This window comes from Falco naumanni, chromosome 7 (assembly GCF_017639655.2).
Source record: "Falco naumanni isolate bFalNau1 chromosome 7, bFalNau1.pat, whole genome shotgun sequence".
Taxonomy (NCBI): Eukaryota; Metazoa; Chordata; class Aves; order Falconiformes; family Falconidae; genus Falco; species Falco naumanni.
This window is the reverse complement of record NC_054060.1, coordinates 432,747-453,724: the sequence shown is the minus strand read 5'-3', so window position 1 is coordinate 453,724 and position 20,978 is coordinate 432,747. Positions and strand designations below refer to the sequence as shown.

The 20,978-nt window shown below is 52.2% G+C and overlaps 2 protein-coding genes across 3 annotated transcripts in view; one reads left to right on the top strand and one right to left on the bottom strand.

Annotated features, from left to right (window-relative positions):
* The window catches only part of ZNF609 (zinc finger protein 609), a 74,614-nt gene extending 71,174 nt beyond the window's left edge, over positions 1 to 3,440 (top strand). For both annotated transcript variants that reach the window (XM_040599583.1, XM_040599582.1), the window contains exons 6-10: positions 46 to 412; positions 553 to 728; positions 1,320 to 1,536; positions 1,734 to 1,812; positions 2,009 to 3,440. In XM_040599583.1, coding sequence (XP_040455517.1) covers positions 46 to 412; positions 553 to 728; positions 1,320 to 1,536; positions 1,734 to 1,807 — 834 coding nt within the window. In that variant the 3' untranslated portion in view covers positions 1,808 to 1,812; positions 2,009 to 3,440. The remainder of the gene's footprint in view (positions 1 to 45; positions 413 to 552; positions 729 to 1,319; positions 1,537 to 1,733; positions 1,813 to 2,008) is intronic.
* Positions 3,441 to 5,481: 2,041 nt separating this feature from the next.
* OAZ2 (ornithine decarboxylase antizyme 2) lies at positions 5,482 to 19,532 on the bottom strand. The gene is given in 6 exon segments (XM_040601523.1): positions 5,482 to 7,034; positions 8,865 to 8,950; positions 10,695 to 10,870; positions 16,034 to 16,114; positions 16,116 to 16,191; positions 19,406 to 19,532. Coding segments are annotated over 6 exon segments (573 nt in total). The 5' UTR covers positions 19,426 to 19,532; the 3' UTR covers positions 5,482 to 6,900.
* Between the last annotated feature and the right edge of the window lie 1,446 nt (positions 19,533 to 20,978).

Below are 20,978 nucleotides of genomic sequence, written 5' to 3'. Positions count from 1 at the left end.
GGCTGGGGGGAGGCAGCTGCTCTGATGGTTGGCTGGTTTTTGCAGGAAGCCGAGCCCCGGATGTGGACCTACGTGTACCCAGCAAAGTACTCGGACATCAAGACGGAGGACGAGCGGTGGAAAGAGGAGAGGGACCGAAAGTTGAAGGAAGAAAGAAATCGAAGCAAAGAAGCTGCATCCAAGGAGGACGGGAAGGAGAGCACCAGCTCCGAGTGCAAACTGACCCCCACCGAGGAGGCTCGCATGGTGGGGAAGGACCCCAGACCCAGTGTCCACGTCCCTGTGTCTTCACCCCTCACGCAGCATCAGTCCTACATCCCCTACATGCACGGCTACTCCTACAGCCAGTCATATGACCCCAACCACCCCAGCTACCGGGCCATGCCCACCGTCATGATGCAGAATTACCCAGGTAGAGAGATGGGGTCTTCTCGGGGACGTCCCTTCCCAGGCTGTCCCTGCTCCCTGAGGAGGGGTGGCTGTGGGCTCTGTGCTCCCACGGTGCTGCCTGAAGACTCCTCGTGCCCTGACTGCTTTTTTTCTCCCCACCAGGATCATACCTGCCCTCCAGCTATTCCTTCTCCCCGTACGGGAGCAAGGCGTCTGGGAGTGACGATAGTGACAAGTCCCGAGCCAGCCCCAGTGTGAGCTGTAAATCCAGCTCGGAGTCCAAGGCCCTGGATATCCTGCAGCAGCACGCCAGCCACTACAAGAGCAAATCGCCCACGGTGAGGGTCAGGGAGGTGCTGGCTTTGCCCAGCTCTGTGCATGAGCTTCGGACGGTCCCTGGATCCTATAACCAGCCTGGAGCAACTCTGCCTGCTGTGGGTTTTTGCTGTTCCTGCTGCTGTGTGAGACGCGGGGCCATGGAGTAATCCCACCACAGGCCTTTTGGGATGGACAGGCCCAACCTGTGGGCAGGCTGGCCCAGAGAAGCACCAGGGCTCCTTCAGGCCCTGCAGCAACCGGGTGACACTTGTCCTCAGCCCTGGAGCTGGTGGGTGGGATATAGGGGCTGTCTCCATCCCATGGCAGTGTAGGGGCATGAGCTCCTCCTGGGCTGAGCTGGGAGATGGAACTTTGCCACAGTGAGGAAAGAGCTGCCCTCAAACAGGACCTGCATCCTCCCCGCTGCTTTTGGGCTGGTTACTGGCCTTCCCATCATCTCCCAGCGGCGGTGTGGGGAGGTTTTGGGCAATGGTGGGGGGAATGTCACCCCGATGGAGCAGCCTTCAGTGCCCGGCATAGGTCCGATGCTGCCATGTACCTTGGGCTAGCTGGTAGCGTTCCTCAGTATGCATTTGCTTTCTCCTCTCCAGATAAGTGAGAAGACATCTCAGGAGCGGGACCGCAGTGGCTGCGGGGTGGTGGGAGGCAGTGGGAGCTGTAGCAGCGTTGGAGGAGCCGGCGGGGGAGAGAGGAGCACCGACCGGCCCCGCACCTCGCCGTCTCAGCGCCTGCTCTCAACTCACCATCACCACCACCACCTCGGGTACTCGCTGCTGCCGGCACAGTACAACCTGCCCTATGCAACAGGTGAGAGCTGACCCGTGCCCAGCCCCCCGCTGGGGCCGTGGGCATGGCTTGGGGGAGCTGGAAGGAGCTGTAGCCACCTGTGGGCAGCGTGAGCCCTTCTCCTGAGCTTTGCTTTGACTGGATCTGGTGCTTTCCAGCTCCTCCAGCATGGCTAGGTGCCCAGGTTGCCAGCTCCTGACACCACTTCTGCCCTGCAGGTCTCTCCTCCACAGCCATCGTTGCCAGCCAGCAAGGCTCCGCTCCCTCCCTGTACCCACCTCCCCGGAGGTGAGAACGGTAAGGCTCTCCTGCAGCTCGCCTGTGGCACCAGCACGGCCACCCTGCTCTGCCTGTAGGCAGCCAGGTCGGGGTGGAGGGGGCCAGGCGGGGTGCACGGCGGGTGTTGAGGGTAGAGGGTTTGGGGTTTGCCTGTCACCCCGGGGCTTGTGGGGCTGCCAGCAGCAGGAGCTGACTTGACCTTGGGTCGTGGCAGGACGTGATGCACCGGACGCCTGGGCTGTACAAGACATGTGACTGGCTCACATGGGGAAGCGCTGGAGACTCCTTTAGACATCAGTTGAATGGTGTTAATTGTTCTGCTTGACGTGCCTGCCGTGATCCAAGGCAGATTCTGTCTTCTCCCCACCGTCGGACACACACGTGACTCCCCCCTCTATACCCTCCCCTTCGGTGAGCGGGCGAGCTGGTACCTGCGGAAATATTTATTGTACTGGGCACTGGCCTCGGGATGGAGGTGACTCGCCTGCCTGGTGCATATGAAGAGGAAACAGAAGCACTGAGGTTTCTCAATGGATTTGGGACCCTGACATGTCTCTGCGAACTGCTGCTTCATGATGGGGCTGAGTGCCACAGGACGGGGCAGCAGGAGCACTACCTCCTCCTGCTCCTCGCTGGGGCTCAGGGGCTGAGCCTGCCGTGGAGTTGCAGTCTCAGGAAACGAAGAGCTGGCTCATGTGGAGCCAAGGCGGGTGTTGGGGCCGGGGCACCTGGTCTGAGCCTGGGTGTGGGTGTCAGCCTGGCCAGAGTTGGCCTTGTGGCATGGGGGTGTGCTGCATGTGGGGTGTACCCTCTGCCAGTCCCACGGCTGATCCTGCACCCCACAGCACCTGCTGCTCCGTGCCGGCGCCAGCAGGAGCAGCCAGCATGTGGCCTGTGGCTGGAGCAGTGGGTTGGGGGAGTTGGGGGCTGCTCTTGGCCCTGGCAGCATCTGTGCGCCACCCCCCCTACCCCTGGGTGGCTGGGGCTCAGCAGGGCTGGGGACAGCTGGGCACAGAGGTGGGGGCTGTACCCATCACCCAGCTGGCTGCCACCGTCCCTCCCCAGTGCCTTGCACAGCCCAGACCTGCCTGGAGCTCATCCTGTGGCTTCCGAGCTGGTTTCTGAGCTGAGACTCTTCAATGCCCCCCAGCCTTTCCTCTGCCCTCCCCCCCAGCAAGTGCTCCCCAGCCCCCAGACCAGCACATCCCACTTGGGTGGGGGGGGGTAAGGGCTGCAGCTCCCCTTCACATCCATCTTCTGCTTTGGGCAGTGCGAGCGGGGCCCACGCGTGCTCGGGCTCTGCCAGAGGCACAGGGGGCCGTGCTGGTCCCCTCCTCGGGGCTCAGGCCGCCAGGCTCTGGAGCAAGCTGGTCCCCGCTCCCGGCTGCTCAGCAGCACCTGTGAACAGGGGCTTTCTGTTCCCCTGCTCCCCCAGCCCCAGTGTGGCTCCCCCCAGGCCGATGTTCTACCTCGGCCCTGCAGCAGCTGGGCCACCCCAGCTCCCTCTTCACTGCCTGGCAGGGGGCACAGGGGGCCACCGGTCTCGGATGTGTCTGTCTGTGTCGCACCCAGCCCCAAGGGGCTGCTGTACCGGGATGCTCTGCCTGCCAGGCTCTGTACATACTGTAAAAAGCAATTGTTTGAAACCTGTTGTTTTGGGTTTTGTTTTCTTTCCCTGTTCCCCACCCTCCCCCATCCCACTTTACCCAGTTGGAAAAGAGGTGCTTACTGGTCTCTGCCCTGGTTTGGGAGCTGGCAGCACAATGGCCCCAGCCTGCGCTTATTGTCCGATTCCTTTTTCTTCCAAACTTCATTCTCTTCACAAGGAGACAGGGCCACGTGGCCCAGCACGCTCCTTGGGGACAGGGTAGGTGATGCCAAGCCCACGACAGAGCCACTCACAGCCACGGGGCTGGGGACCAGAGGGGCCAGGGTGATGGGGGAGCACTGCGGCCCATACAGGGAGCAGTGTCCTGCCCACCAGCTGCGCCTGCCTCCAGCCTTGGCTCATCCAGCGGAGCCTGGCTCCAGGCACTGCTCCAGGGGTGTAGAGGGTGTCTGGGCTGGGCAGGGTGGCACTGCAGGCTTTGCTGGTAGCTGAGAAAGGGGGTCAGGGGGGCTGCTCCCTGCCTTCCCAGTTGAGTCTCCCTTTAGGTGTTAAGTGAAACAACTGTTTATGCAGAATAGGTTTGAGGTTTTAACGTTTTCTGGGTTTTCCTTGTCAGTTCTTGCCTGCAGGACTGGCACCCCACCCCCGCAGCAGTGCAGCTCCCCTGCCCGTAGGGTCCCCTGCCTGTGGGGTGCCCCCTCCTGTCCCCTGCCCACCGGGCCCCGCAGGCGGCCGGCCAGGGCATCAATCCGTTGGTGTTTATAGCTTGTTTCTGTTGGCATTACTGTGTTGGGTTTCATTTCAGTCTTCCTGATTCTGCCCTTCTGTAAAGTGTACATTATTACCAAGTTCCTTGTTTTTTTTATATATATATATAAATATATATATATACAAACTGTACTCTTCTTGCCTTTGTACATTTGGGCAAGGAGAGAGAATAAATCTTTTTAAGAGACAATCACAAACCTGTGAGGGTGGCTTTTTCTTCCTGCTCTCCCAAATTCTGGTCCTTTGTCCCAAAAAGCTGTGGCCAGAGACTTTGGAGGCAGTGGGCAGGGTGGGGGGAAGAGGGTGGTCCCCATCTCAGAGTCATCTGAGAGGGCCTGAGCAGACACAGGCCTACTCGTGTTCATCAGTCCACGGCCACCGAGGCAGTGGCAGGGTGGCCCCATGGGGCAGTAGGTCCTGCCCCACAGTGCCCTTCCGCTTGCTCCCAGACCCTGCACACGGACCCAGCCCCTCAGTTCTGCCGCCAGCATCCATGGCTCCACAAGGCTTGAACCCCTGGGCACCAGCAAGGGCCAGCTGCCCACAGGCTACCGGGGCCCTGCCCTACAGCACCAGCCCAGGGAGGAAGGCAGCTGGGGGAACCAGTGTGCCTGGCTCCTCCAGCTTTGCAATAGCAGTGGCCTGCACAGGAGGCAGCACCCAGAAAAATCAAACTTTTTCCATTTTCAAGGGGGTATTTCTGAGGACACTCGGTGATCAGAGCCCTCTACACTTGACACACTCGCTTGAGCCAGGGCAGGAGAGTATTTGGTGCTGGCACTGGCACAGCCTCGTAACTGCAGATTATTAACAAACCCAGGAGTTCATCCTCAGTCCAAGCTCCCACAACCAGAACCCTGCGCTTTACCAGTAAGTTTTAAAAGTAAAGAAGGAGCAAAGCAGTTCCCCCCTCATCACATTAGGGATGTGCCAGTAGAGGAGCACCATGGGGTGGCAGGAGGGCCCTGGAGCATGCAGCAACACCCCATGGTTCAAGGAAGGGGTAAAATTTGCCCTTTCAAAAGCCAGAACTAGAAAGCAGCATTGTCTCAGCTAGGGAGCAGGTGCAAGGGCTCTGTCTCATCACAGCACCTGGAACAAGGACAGGAGGGGCAATGCCTGTTTCAAAGCCACAGCCAGCAAGTAGAGGGGCCAATGGCCCCACAATAAAAGCTGGGGCAGAGACCCTCCCATCAGCACAGCACAGCCTCTGATTTTAAACCAGATGGGACTTAATGCCCCATTGAGGAGGGAGTAGAGCCACCAGCCCTTTCATTTCATTGGAAGGGAAGGAGGGAAAGAGAGAGACAAACTTTAAGTTGATTTATTCACACAAACTTGTATCCTAGCCCCAACTCTCTCCCCCAAACAGAAAACACTGACCATGACATTTATGGAATGGCTTGGCTTTGGCTTTTAACAAAATCCTCCACAGAAGGAGCAGAGCACAACAAAGCACACAAGGACAATGCCACACGCAAGCAGCCAGGCCAGGAAGGGGTTCACAGCACACCTCTGGGGCACAGTTTATAAATACACCCTTCTCATGTGGCCTTTCAAAGAAAGCCAGCCAGGTTACATCCACATGGCACAAAGACAAGAGCATAACCTCATTCTCCAGCATTAGAAAGGGCAGGGCTGAAACGTGAGGTTCCACCAGCACCACAGCCCCATCCCTCCATCCCAGGAAAGCCCCTGGGTGGCGAGAGCATCCCACCATCCATGCCTGCCCCCACACGCAACCCATTTTGGTTTGGATACAGCCATTAGCTCAGTGACTCAACTCTTGAGATCATCTCTTTGGAAAGGTGAGGAGCAAGAACAGAGGTGGCAGCCACAGGCCCGCTCTGTACCGTTCTTGGGCAGAGGATAAAGGCATGAGCTTTTTTTGGCTCTTTGGACTTTCACACCGCAGGCAGCTAAGAAAACGTTCCCCCAGAGCAGAGGTATTGCTCCAAACACTCACTTGACCTTCAGAAACCATTCCAGCACTACGGGAGGCCCACCAGAAGCTCTGTTCCTTTCAAATAAGCAGCCCCAGCTGTGTGAAGTTCATCTGAATGCCCCTTTTATTGAACGCTGTGATAGTGCAGTGGTAACATTGAACAGAGTTAAGACCGCTTAAAACAAAAGCTGGAAGAGCAATAAGTTTAAAACAAAAAAAAAAAAAAAAAATTAGACCAGTTAAAACAGCATCAGTCGCCCCAAAGCAGAGACGCAAGGGGGTTTTAATGTAGTGTTAAAGGTTAAACTCGAGCACATCTCCTTGTGCCTAACACCCAAAACACACCCTCTACTTAAGAGTCTTGAGTGAAAACCAGGAAGGTAGTCTGTCAGATGAGCGTGTGTCGGGTGATTGGGAAAGGACCAACACAGGTTTAGAGAAGTCAAGGAGTTCATACTGCACCTACCGCTGTGCTCCCCCCCCACACGGCCTGGGCACGGGGCACCCCTAGGCTAACACACCACACAGCTGCACGTAAAGAGCTCCTATGCCAGTTCATAACATCTTCCATTTACTATTTGGTGATTACATGTGTGTATATATAGTTCTCTAGGCAAAACATTTCAACGAGATAGTCAACTCTGAGGATACACAGGCCAACCTAACAATGAGAAATGCAGTTTCAGTCCAACAGAAGCTTGTTTTCCCTTTCCTCAAGAAAGGAGATGTAACCGTCTCTCCCCTCAACAGCATTTTCAGGTCACACTGGAGTCCTCTGCTGTAGCTATTCTTCATCAGAGGAAGAGTTCTGATCCAGGGGGTACACCATGAACATCACATCTGGCCGTGACGGGACAGAGGGGTGACCAGGCCTCACAATTTCAAAGCCCAAGAAGCTGAATGTCTTCAGGAGCGGAGCTACCAAAGAGAAGGAAATCTGTTACCACCAGGAATAATCCTCTTTACCTGTATCACCCTGGAAGCCATGAATACCAAAGTGCATTGAACACCATCCGCGAGTTGCATCCAAAACTTCCTGCACAGAAAACCCCCATTTGAACATGACAGCCCTCTCGGGTAGGAGGTTTTGTCTCTTCCTGCATTCATCACAGCCGCTCCTAAGCGTGAAGGGGATTTTAGTTGTGCAGCCGAGCAGGTCTGTCCATGTTTATCCTGCGATGTCTTTTCCACTTCCTCTGAGAAACAGCGATAGTTGGTCATCTACCTGCACCAGCTGCACTCCCACCTTCCCAGGATGCACATGGCCATCCTGCAGCACGTCACAGTTTTTGTTCTGTACTTAAGTGGGTCCCAGCACCCTTTAAGCTCTGAAAGTGGGTCAGACAGCAGCCAACAGGAATCTGTTTGCTCAGGGTCTAGGTAGACATTTGCTGTCTCCACAAACAGGACCTGGAGCTCAGTGGAAACTCAAGACGGCTCAGCACAGTTCGGTGCAGTCCCCCAGGAAAGCCACCATGGGTTACAGACAGAAGTTCAGAGCAGGGTCAGTCCAGAAGTGCCGCACACACCTTGTCTCAGTCAGGCAAGGCTGCATTATGCAGTGACTGGATGCACGCTCCCTTGTCACTAAATTACTAAATGTGCCCCGTGAAAGTTACCTTGGGCAGCACCTGATCTCTACAGCACCCTCTGATGATCAGCCCCAAGCCACCGAATGGTCACGCAGAGGAGCCCCTGCGTATTTTCAAGACAGGACCGAGTTTCAACTGCACAGACAAGGACCCAGGATCTGGAGCACTCTGGAACTCATACAAATAAGCCAGGTCCAAGAACAACACACGGCCCACTTTTAAAACCAAAACCCAGTATCAGATGTCTCCTGCAACCAGCCACTGCAGAGGTCACCTGTACAACCTCTGGTGGTGATGACATTACAGCAAGAACTTAATCTGAAAATTACAATTGGCATCGTAATGTGGAATGACATCTTCCTGGGCTCAGCACAGCTTAACTCTAATAACGCGCTTCGTTTCAGAAAAGACAGTGCAGCTTGTGAAGCAGCAGAGTAAAATTAGAATTAAGGTTTGAATTACTCCTGCCATGGCAATTACTTGGTTATTAGCCTGCATCTAGTAAGATTGAAAGTGACACAGCCATAGAGCCTGGTACCTCACCACAAATCTCAAACTTCCATGCTGTAATCACTCATCCAACACGTCTATCTTTAGATCTTAATGCAGCCCTTCTAAGCCATAAGCGTCTATAGCCAGGGTCAGGATTACCTGTAAGCCTACGGAAGGGCAAAAGTGCTGGGAGATCTTTAAAAAGCAGATGAACATCAGAGCAACAAGCTACAAGTGTTCATTTCCCACATAACAACTTCTCCCTGGTTTCTCCTTCCAAATCACAGAAACCAGGTGCCAAATGGAGACCTTCACTCCTTACCAAAGAAGCAGTATTAGCCAATTTCTGGGCGACAAAATACTCCAAGTAATTCAGAAGCAGCTTTCTGCATGAGAGTACTAGTAATTAATGGCAGGACAGCAAAGCATAACTGCTGGAGAAACCAAAATACTCCCTCTCCCTTAGTCTCAAGAAAGGGCTTATTTCCTTCACAAGGAACTATTACTAATTTGTACGAACGCCACAAGAACTACACACGTAACAATTACTGAAATAGGAAGCATCCTGTGGAGTCTTGCCTTGGGATTACCAGATTTTTGTACAGCTTCAGCAGCACTGCCTTAGATCTAGGGAGCAAACGTGACAGTGGGGACGAGTTCTCACCTCTGTCTTCTCTGCTTTTTCTGAAGCAAATAAAGACGTAGTTTACTTTCATTTTTTCTTCAGCAAACTCCAACAGTGCTGATAACCTGCCAAGGAGGAGGAAGACAAAAGAACATCAGCTATAGGAAGTCCTGTCCCAAGGAAGCCTCTGAGCATTATCTACTGTTTGGATGTTTTCAGGCAGAAAGATTACTTGTTTACAGACCCCTTCCAGTGAACAATGGGTGCTGAAACAATGGGCTTCCTGCTTCACTATCCAGCTCTGCTGAACCAAAAGCTGTCCTCACGTCAAGTCACCAAACAAGTCACTGTCCTCTGCATCTGCGTGCTGGCATGCACAAACATGCACCCACAGCAGCCTTCGTATGTGGGAAGCTGAATATTGCAGCTAATCCCAAGCCAGGCCACATACACGAGGGGATTTGTTTTGTTAAATTTTGTGGTTTATGGGAGAAAAGGGGGTGGGGTGGGGGAAAGAAACAAAAAATAGACACAAGCTCATGCCAGACAGAAGAGAAGAGAAAAACATCACTGAAGGAGCATGTGCACAGGAAAAGCCATTTCCTGAACACATCAGCTGGCTGGCACAGCTGATGCACCCTGAATCCATGCTTCCTGCCTTTCCAGCTGAATTATTTCTGCCACCTCTTGATGGAAGCAGTGCTGCATTAACTCCTCTCTGAGCCCCAGGGATCGGCATGGTGGAGCTGCCGCTGTCACTGCTGGCCTTGTAACCATTTACGATGCAGACTGCTAGAGCAGTGACAAACAGGGCTTCAATTGACATCTAATTAAACAGCAGTCAGTAAGACTGGAGTGCAGCAAGGGAGATAAAATTTGCAAGGGTTTTGTTAATATGGTAGTGAACTATTTTAATTATAGCCTCTACTAGGCTGTTTTACCTAGCTAAAAATAATCCAACAAAACTGTGCTTTAAGTCACAATGACACAGGCGTATAAATTCCCTCCCAGAAGAACCTGCTCCCAAGACAGTAGGCTCCTGGACAGCTAAAAGATTTATGGGCCACCTGAAGAAATTACACAAACATTTCTATGGACTCACACAGTCAAATGAGAGAAGTGTGAGACAGCAAGAATACTGACACTTACTGAAGGTGCCCAGTGAGGTTTCTTTCTTAATTAGCTTGTGTCATTTATGGATGAAGCCTACTTGAAGATTTAGGAGGACTTCAAAGTGCTCTGCAGAGGAATCCAGTAAAGCCACATCTACGCTACAGCGCTTCCCGCCAGCGGACATCTCTGGCAAAGCACTTGGCAGGAAGTAGCTGCTCTGGAAGCTGCGTTTACACAAACTTCCCAGAGCAGAGCTGTCTGGACAAAACACTACCGTATTCTGCCAACAGAGAAAAATCAAGAGATTCTGGCAGAGCCCAACGCCTGCGTGGCGGCACTCCAAGAGCAGATCCACCTACTGATGAGAAGAAGCACATCAATATAATGGAGGTTTTTTCCCCCCCTGAAAGAGAGGAAAACACCTGCCAAAATAAGCTTGCCAAGTGGCCAGCAGAAAAAAAAAAAAAAAAAAGAAAAAGTTTGGAAAAAGGCTTCCAGAAGTACACAAAGATCACTCTGCTCATTTACTGCTTGTTTTTCATTAGCATATGGACTCAAAAAACAGTAACCCATACGGAATGATCACCAGGGGCAAAATATATATGGAGGACTAACAGGAAGACTGTTCTCTGAAGGCAACGGGGTAAGGATATACTTCAGATTGCCGTACATACAGCCCCCACACAGCATCACCCGCGTAAGCAAAGTCTTGCTGCCTGGGGAGCGACAGATGCAGCTCTGAGACCCTGAACTTACCCTTCTTTGCTTCCATCAGCTAATAATCCATCAGGGATTTCCACAAAAAGGCTCTGGTTAGAGAGCACTGCATCCCAGGAGGAGGTCTTCACCTCTGTGACCTTGTACTGGAAGTGGACAATATGAGGCTTCCCTTCGTGCACTGGGACATCTTGGTTAACAGTGATCTTCTCGTCCTGTGCAAGGGAGGGAGAAAAGCTCATGAAATATGCTTTAGGGTTAGAGAAAACAATCCATGAGATTATAGACCAAAAAATGTAAGAGATCATGCTTCAATGAGCATGCAGAGAGACTGCGTTTTCAGTGGGAGCACCCACCTGACAAAGGACCAGCCCTTACGACTTCTGTGTGTCTAGAGTTTCAGCCTATCACTAGAATTCAGCCACCGTGTGAGATCCACCACAGCTCATGAAGGTGTGTGCAGTCAGCTGCAAGCTCACATTTGAGTCACAGCTCTCTAAAGTGATTAAGAGCTATTGTTCTGAACTACCTGTAATACCTTACTTTTATTTATATGCAAACATAAAGAACAAAAAAGTCCTACATACTAACCAGCCAGTGGAGTACAACTAGAGAGACCAAATGCAAAACAAATGGTATTATAGTCTTACCAAGAGCATCATTAAACTTTTCCCTTCCCCTTTCACTGCCTCAGGGACACACCACAATGAGTACTCAGACCTCAGAGTGATTTTCCTAGTCATGTTTTCCTGTTCAAGGGAATGTAGTTTTGCATATTTACATTGTGTTACATTTCTGGGTAGCGGAAGTCCATTCATTCACCACAGGTCCCAGCCACATCTTCGAGGGATGGTTCATGACCTGCCCCTCAAAGAACACAACTTGAACTGACAAGCTGGAAGAGCATCTGCTGCTGCAGTTTGACCAGTTCCGTTGTCTCCCCAATCCCCACCACAGTTTTTTTGCTTCGGGGATGACCACAAATTGCTTTCCCAGATCTTACAAGCAACTGGTATGGCAAATGGCTAGCCTTTTGGTATAAGGGAGGAAAACACATAGCACAAAGAGAATCCCAAAACAGACAGAAGCTACACAAATCTGAGGATCATGAGGTCTTTTCCACAAATGTACATGGTCCTCTCCAATACTGCTCTAACTAGAATGCCAAGCATGCAGAGCACCGCAGATTCAGCTCAGCAGTTCCTAGAAAAAAATTTCGTGGTTAAAACTCCATTCCTTCTCCTGACAATTTTTGCAGGCAGTTGGCTTGCCCAGTAATGACTTCCACATTTCACTTCAAAAAGCCCCAATGAAATGGTGAAGAAATTCATTAGGTTCCCAAGTTAAAATTGTCAGCTGCAAAGGAAGCTGAACTGTTCCCATCTGCTTGGTTACAGGCTCATGCATCCTGATTCCCTCACGTTTACAAAGTCACCTGCAAAGCTTTGAAGAGCAGAAGTTAACCAGGTATTGGGAGTCATGTCTGCTCTGCTCCCAAGTCACAGGAGTGCCTGGTAAAGCCACATGTCCCTCTCTCCTCAACAGCATCAACAGGTGGGATGGGAAGTGGGTTACTCCATTGGGTTATTAGGTGAGCGACCATCCAGTCTCCAGGAATTTTATTGTAACAGGGTGATTAATCCAGCAGCTCATTACAAGCTCTGATCCGCTGATGATCAGCTGGACTGACAATGAAGCAAGTGACACTGCTGCAGAAAGACAGCACCTCACCAGGCAAGGTTTAATAAATGCTTTGTAGTGACATATACTCTTATCTGACCATAACACACACAGGGAGCCAGCACAGCAAAGAACGCTCAGTCCAGTTTGGATCTGCAGTGGGCATGCATTTAGAGGATGGGCAGTACAAACACAGCAGCCAACCATGCCCAGTAAGAGGGCGAAAGACTGCTCAGTATTGCTGCTTTTCACACAGGTATTTTCTTGTAGGTGTTTTAAGCTATGAAGGAGTAACCACTGCTGAAAGACCAGTGAGTGGTTCAGCAAGAACAACACTGAGAACCTTTCCAGACTCCTTGAGCCTGTGTCCCAGTGCTTTTAATTCCTATTACCATATGTATTAAAATTGATCCCTCTTGGTTTGCCTATCACAACAAAGCAGCAGCCATTGAGTACATGAACGCTGGCAACAAAGTAACACCGCATGCAAATGAGGAACCGCCTGGCTTCAGTAACTGGAGCAGAGGAAGCTGCTGTTTGTTTAAAGCCCACAAAGCTTAGCCGAAAAAGAAGTTTACACTTCATCAGAATAAATATCCTGTAGGAAATAAGTTTATTCATCGAGTTTGAAAGTTTTTGTGGCTGTGCCTGCTGTCGGGCTCTGTTAGTTTTAAACCAAGCACACCAAGAAACCTACAGACAGCTGCCCAGACTGCTCTGATAAAACCACCACAGAGCCAGCAGCAAGAGTCAGACCTGACCCCAGAGAGCTCAGCACTATAGAGGTTTATTTAAAAAAAAAAACAACAACAAAACCAAGGGGATTATATGCACATCCTTCACCAGTCACTTTATAGGAGTCACTTACAGTTGTTACTGTGCAGAAAGCATCTCTCTTTCAGAAAAGATCCTTCTCTCAAGAAAAGCTCACAGATGCTTCTTTTCTTACACTTCATGAAAACAAAAACAGGGTGGGGAAGTTGAGAAAAGCAGGCTGGGATTGACACATTGAAGGGGGAGGCACACACATGCATTTGTGCAGGAAGACTGGCAGGAGCCTGCAATAGGACGAGAAAAGCTCTTTCCAAGCCTTCTGGCTTAGCCCTTCCACCACCAGAAGTTATGCCCTGCGCTCCAAACCTCGTGTGATTTTCCCACTTAAAGCCCCAGAGTGCAACAGCTCATTAGCCAAAGGCAGCACAACTGCAGGGATCAACAGAACCAGTTCCCCTAGTTCAGTGGGAGTTACATTTACACAGCCTGTCTTGGGCAGCTGATATTGTATTTCTAGGCATCAAAATAGAGATAGTGAGATGCTGGGGAGAGAAGCTGTTCCTGTGAAGCAGCAGCCCAGGATTTTTTGGAAGCTGCTCAAAGTAAAATCCTGTTTACGCAACAAATGTTTCATTTTAGTTCACCCCTGCAAAATCCCCCTGTCATGCCATCATGGGCAAAAAACCCCCACCAGACTATCTCTTGTACACAGCTGCCTAAACCACCGGCTCTCTGGCACCCCGCTCCATTTCAGCGAGGTAACGCCACAAAGACCAGCTTCCACTCGGTTACAATTCATTGAGCACAAGATTTTTCAACCCAGCTACGCTCCTCAGACGTCCGGAGAAGGACGGGGGAGGCCCCTACATGTTGGCAGCATAAGAAGAAAGGATGTTATGATCTACCATAGCCAAGCGGCTGGAGAAACCCATGTAAGCAGCCTACTGCTGGCATGTGCTACACCTGCAGCCTCCTGCCAAGTTTGCTAGCCAGAGCACGTCCATGCGCACAAAGCCCGTCCTGGCTGCGCAGCACCAATGCTGATTGCTATTGCATTCCCAGCTCAAGTAAAGCTGCCATGATGAAGGAACGAGTATTAAGTCTCAATACAAAAATACCAACAACTGTAGGGAGACCCAGCTGCTTAATTTATAGTGCCGTTGTCTATCAGCACTGCGCTGCATGCTCCAAAGGAGGCAGGCTTGTTCAGAAAGGTCACCCCTTGAACTAGAACAGCTGATAAAGCTGGAAAAAAAAAAGATTTAAGCTTTTGGGTCCAGATGCTTTTCCAGGTCATACTGAAGCTTGCTGGCTGAAAAGCTCAGTCTGCTGTAACTACAGCACTGCTAAACTGAGCAGGGGACGGAGAGGGGCAGAGAGAGTCCCAGCAACCTCCATCTGAGCTTTGACTTCAAACCACCGGGCAACACAGCCTGCTCTGCTCTGGGATGAGCTCTGTTACAGAAGCGGCTGATTTTCTGAACAGATTCTGCTAGCTTTTGTCAGCAACAAACCCAGGAAGAATTACATCTGTATTTCTGGGATGCAGCTATATAGATGACATCCCCACAGGCAGCAACCCCTGCCTACACACCACTGCCAAAAGCTTCTGTGCAAATTCAAGGCCGTACGGAAATTAAACACTTCAAAGTCTCCAAACTGAGCCCATCGTCTGCCTTTGGACCTTGCCTGGTGTGTCTACAAGGCTTGGCAAAGCTGGCCTGCAGAAGTTTAAGTTGCAGGGTCCCCTATTTCTCATCCCCTCCCATCCAGAGGGAATTCATCAGTTGTCCTGAGCCCTCTTGAAGCTATTTACGTATCTTCTTTATCTGACAGGAAGCCCGTTGTGCTCTGCTGCTTCTCTGGGTTTCATACCCCTCCGTAACATCTGTGACAATTTAACTCAATAGCGTTAAGCTGATGTTATTAAGAGGCTACAGAGGTTGGCGTTTATTTACAAGGTAAGCAGGTGAGGCACATGCTAAAAATTCACCACGGCTGCATTAAAGAAAACTCCTCTGAAGGCAGCCACAAGGCCTGCAATTCTCTCATGAATTTAAAGAGGAGACTTTGGTAGCTGTGACCCAAAAGGACTTGTATTTTTTCATCATATAGAGCCTGCATGCCTCCCACTGGGCAATTACAAATCTAGTCTAACACCTATGACAACACTCCTGTCTGAACAGCCGAATTTGCAAGCTGAGCATAAATTTAGGCTACCTCATCTGACAGCACTTGATTCCCTGGCATGTGGCAAAGCAGCCCCATCCCAGAAGGCAGACAGATGTGTGCCACCACAACACAAAGTTGCACAAGCATCAATTATTCTACAGCAAGGAACAGTCAGGTTTCTTCATTCAAAAGGAAAGGTCCCACTCAATGAAGAGGGCCAAAACCAGAGAGCCACATGCTACAAAGCCTCCCTGATCTTGCCTCATCCTAGCTACATGTTCTAGAAACGTTTGAGTGTGAAGTGGATGGCTACCTTGCTCTTTTGTGAAGTCAGTACATCGTTTCAGGCAGCTCCCAGGCCCCGACAGCGTTACCTTCCGGACTAGGGCACAGGAAGGAACTTATCAACCATTCTCTCTCTGCATTTCACCTTTCTACTACTCACTTCCTCTTTTTTGAGACATTTAAGAAGTTGTTTCATGTTTTGATAATGCTGGCTCCACATGGAATAGCTTAAACAGGCCTCTGGGAACAGGGCTAATGAATTATTTGCTGCACATCTTTGAGAAAAGGTCTCTTGCTTCTTAATAAACAGGTGGTATAAACCTGCCAACAGGGTTGCTGAAAAATTAGCTGTTCTCCCACTTACTACCTTGGAGTTATTTGCATTTATTCCCATCAGACTGTGAAAGGAATCAAACACAATTGCAACACAGGTACAGGTCATTATTTAGATGTCAGATCTTTCTCACCTTATATGTCAGAGCTGAAAGAGAAGGATCCCTGCTACCCCCTCGCCCACCGGGGATCTTCGACAGTGGGTGAGGGGCATCAGGAGCACCACAGAGGCCCTGGAACAATGTGCCTGCAGCATTGCAGCTGGGGACAGTTACTCAAGGGTAAAATACTACTGCAAGAAAAAAGAGAGAGAACACCAGGTTACATTAGCAGGGATCACATTTCAGATGCTACAGCTCCTCATTACCCCAAACCGTTCATATCCCTGCTCCTCCATAGCATGTCAGAGGCAGCTATCAGAGCTTCAGCACCCAGGGACCTACATCAAAAACAGTCACTGCCCAAGTTGTATCAGAAACCAGTGGCGTTTTGTTAGAAACGGAGGAGGGGCTTTGCAGCCAAGATCCCTGAGAGAGTGCTGAGCAACCTCATGCTAATAAGGGACACCTGGAAGTCTGCCAATAGCAGATGGCTGGAAACGCATGACCAGATGAGCACACATTTTCTATAGACAAGTATCTACAAATAGATCAACAGGACCCAGAAGGAGGAGGTTTAAGTTTCACATTTTCAAAACGAGGAGGAGTGAAAGGGCTGGTTCCTCAGATATTTTCAACACACTCTACAACATCTGAGCTGGCATTTTCACATGCAAATGAAACATCATACATACGTTCTTCACCCCAACCCTAAATATTACAAGTTCACTCCACAGATCTACTTTTAAGAGCAATAAAGTATGTTTCCCTTGCAGTTTCTAAGTTTGTTCGGATGTGCTATACACGGTCTTTCAGGATCACTTTGAATGCAGGCTTTAATATCTGCTCTAGCTTTTATAAAGTTCATGAAAGCAAATTATTTTACTTCTGGAGCATTGCTTCCTTTATCAGTACCACAAAAGCTCTTTGCTGAGGCATGGCACAGCAGCGGTATCCCTCTAACAAAGCCTGCAACAGCAATGCAGAGAAACCAGTCATTCCCCAGTGTTCCCATTATGAAACAAGTACAGTGCAAAGCTATGTAAACACCACCAAAATAAAGGTGAGTATGAGGGTTTTCAATAAGCACACGGAGCGAGGAACAAGGCTATAGCGGGCAGACTCTGTAGATGTATTGACAGCTTACTGTCTGCCCTAAAGCTTCTCACTGAGCTGTTCCTAAGACAGCGTTTTTCCATTCTAATCCCTCCCCCAGGAGGGAGACAGGCTTCAGTATCCAAAGACCAAGTACCAAGCTGCACTATCAGAATCACCTGAACCGCCTATACAGTATGCTACGAACATATACCAGACTGCAAACGAACTACCGGCATTTGGCATTTCTGAATGCCAAAAAATAACTCACGAACACAGTTATGACACAGGCAGACTTTGCTAAGATCTTGGCTTGCCACTTCATACCAAAATAATCTCTCTACAGGAAACACAAATATTCTTCCTCCACGTATTTCCTGCTCCAGGTTCCCTATATGGGGCTCTTCAGCAGAGTTCCCATGTGCTGTGGCCTACAGCCTCCACTTCTTGGAGAAAAGACTGTTTAAATGCATCAGGAAAAAAAGATATGAAGCAGTTGCAGGAAAGATTTCTCAGGGCAAACCCTTTTGCACATATGCTCAGCGGCTTTTTGTGTTAATACAGTCCCTCCTCACGGCATGACTGGGGCTATCAATGGACCAGTGTGTATTCAGTAGTAGTGGATGTCGAGAGGCATGACAAAGCACTTTGCTGTGCCATTCCCCACCCCCAGAAAGCTGTTGGCAGCTTTGTTATTCCCTTCCCTCCTCCCTCACCCCCCAGTCAACAATGTACTATTGATAGCTCCAGCCAACTTGCGGCCAAGGCATCAAGAAGCTGGATAATGAACTGTAGGGGGGGGGGGGGAAGCGTAGTTTTCACACAAAAACGGTTCAAGACACTTCCCAGTTTCACTTCCTCTGGCACATGCAGAAGTCCAAACACAAGACCCCTTTAGCTGCTGAGCCCTGCCTGCGGCATGGTGCTTCACCTAGCCCGGACCACAGACCGACCCGCACACCGGCACCGCTATCCTCCACCAAAACTTCGCAGTGGCAGCCAGGGAGGGTCCTGAAAGCAGCATACACAGGGCAGCGCTGTCAGGCAACACTGGGAAGAGAGCGCATGTGCATATGGCACGTATTAAGAGGTTTTCCTTCCTCCAGGTGCACATTTACACCCTGGGAAGAAGTTCATGCAAGCGCCCAACAACGTCTGATCGTTTCATGCATCTGTGCACAAGCAGCCCACTGCAACTCCATTCCCTGAGGCCTGTTTATAGCCTAAAATTTAGGACTGTGCTCTCCCCTAGCCTCCCTTCTGAGAAGCTGCTATCCAGAAGCTTCATTTAGATCACTGATCTGAAAAGACCACTTTTCCCTGAAGAAACTCCCAAGCAAAAGCTTCTTGACTGAGTCTTGCCTGAAACAGGAGCTGGAAGCAAGCGTATGTTTTCAGCCAGTAGGTGTAATTTTAACTTGCTAAGCCTCCAGCAATCCCAACCCCGTGCCCTGTCCCTGGGAAGTGCAAAGGACAACTCAGCAACTTCTGAACCCCGTCACAGCTGCTCTTCAACAGCCCTCGTACCTGAAGCCCCGGGCCAGCACTGCTTTCACTCCACAACAACCACCAGCACCTTGGGCTCCAAAAGCTGCATGTTTTCTCGGGTTTTGGGGGGGGTTTATTCACGCTAAACACTTAGACCAGACAGATGGATCCACACAGCTCCCCTGACATTACCGTTAGGTTTTCTTTTGTGTTGCTTTTCAGAACAGGCTCTGAAGATGTGGGCTGCACCTAGCCTGTAAGATATGATGGTACCAGCCGTTGCAAGCCATGTATTAAGCAACCTGATGTGGGGAGCAACTTGTAAAATGAACACAGCACAGCTGTGCTACCATGCGTGCAACAGCCAAGAAACAAGGCTGTTCTGTACACATCCCCCGGGTGCTTATCTACACAGCAGAACAGAGGTTCAGGAAACGACACTTTTAGGACTCTACAGAAGGAACAGACAAGATAATCTGGTCAGCTGAGCACAAGACCCACAACCCGAGTAAGGCCCTGCCTGCCGACAGCCAACCTGCCAGAAGGGCTGCCTGCCCGGAGCCCCCCGGGGCGGGAAGGCACAACCCGCGCCTCAGGGGCCTGCCCGACCACGGGGGCTCTGACACCGGCCGCCGAGGCGCCCCCCGGAGCCGAGCCCGGCCCCGGTGAGCCCGGCCCCCGCCCGGGGTCGCTCCTCGGGGAGAGGCGCCGCCCCGACGGGGGTTTCAGCGGGGGAAGGTGGAGGCCGCCCGCCCCCGGGCCCGCACTGAGGGGCGAGGGAGGCCCCGGCGGGGTGGGCAGGGTGGGGACCGCGCCGCCCCGTACCTGTCCTGGGTGTTTATCATCCTGGGCTTGCTCCGGCTCCGCCTCGGCTCGGCTGGGTCTGCCCGCTCCGGCTCCGCTCCGCTGCTGCCGCCCTCGCTGGCCGCCGCGCTCCGACTGACTGGCGGGCCCGCCCCGCCCCGCGCCGCCCCGCCCCGCGCCGCCCCGCCCCGCGCCGCCCCGCCCCGCGCCGGGCAGCCTGGGAGCCCGCGCCCCGCGCGCCCGCCCGCCCCGCGTGCAGGCGCGCCGCCCCCCGCCTCCGCGGCGCGCGGGGTCGCGCACGCCTTGCCGGGGGCGCGGAGCGGTGGCAGGGGGGCCGTTGCGGGGCTGCCAGTACCCTGGCGTCCCCCCCGAGGGGCTGCTGCCCGCCCGGCGGCTGCCTGAGGGGACCCGAGCCCCCGCTGTCTCCCGCGGGGCGGCTGGCACCCCGCGGGCGGGCAGGGAGCGCGGGGGCGGCAGGCCCGTGGGGCCTACCTCGCCTCGGGGGGCCCTGCCGCCTCGCCTCGGGGGGGCCTGCCTGTCCTCTCTGGGGGAGCGGGGTCCTGAGGGCTGGGGGAAGGACGCCTGCACAGGGATAGGGAGCAGCGTGCAGCCGGTGGGGGCAGGAGGGGTGAGAAGCCGCAGTACCGTAGCAGGAAACAGAGGCAGGTCTGCGTTGTTCCGTACAGCGGAGGAGGCCAGGGCCCTTAGGTTGAAAGTTATCTGGAGGCGTTTCTGGCTCCTGTTGAAGCAGTGGGAGAGGAGGCTGGGGACCAAGGCTAAGTAAGGAATTGCTGGCCCTGGCCCCGTTGGTATCGCTACAGAACAAGCTGCTGGTTCTGGTGTGGGATATCCTGCTTGAAGTATGATGGTAGTGCTTGAAAGTTGGCCTGGGGAACTGCAGGCTCATAACCTCGATGAGCAGGAGCTAGAGTAAGGGAGGGAAGAGTGAGTAGATGGGAGGATGTTGAGCTGCCCATGGCAGGGCTCTGCCGGGGCTTGTGATGAGCAGCCTACCCATGAGGGAAAGGCAGCCGCAGTTACTCGGGCAAAGGCAAGGAGCCTGGAGAACCAGGCAGTGTAACCTCTGGGGTTCAGTCCCGCAGAGCTTGGTGGGTGCTGAGCCTTCATACGGGGTCAGAAAGAGCAGCTTGCTGAAAGAGAAGTTCTTGAGATCCTTTGGATGACAGCCTTGTGGACTGGAGTCTTGGGGAAGTCTCACACCATCTATCTGCTGGTGTCGGCAGCATATGGGAGAACAGAGGCCTGGCCTCAAGCAGGAGCAGAGCAGGCTCCCAAGTGACTGACATGGCAGCCCAAGGTGCGATGCCCAGCAGGCTCACGCACTCTGGGATCTGACAGGCAGCCCTCAGCCAGGGCTTCCTGGTTCCCAGCGCGGGAGCACTGGCCTTCACTCAGCAGGAAGTGACCAGCTGTTCTGCAGAGAGCTGGATGCTAGCCAGAGTCCAAGTTCAAACAGAGCCCGTTAAATGGCCTTTTCCCCCTTCCTCCGCGTTTAAAGCCCTGCTTGCAGCCATAATTCTATTTATAATACCCAGGAAAAGCAAGCTGAGACTTTCCCACAGTGCCGGCTTCT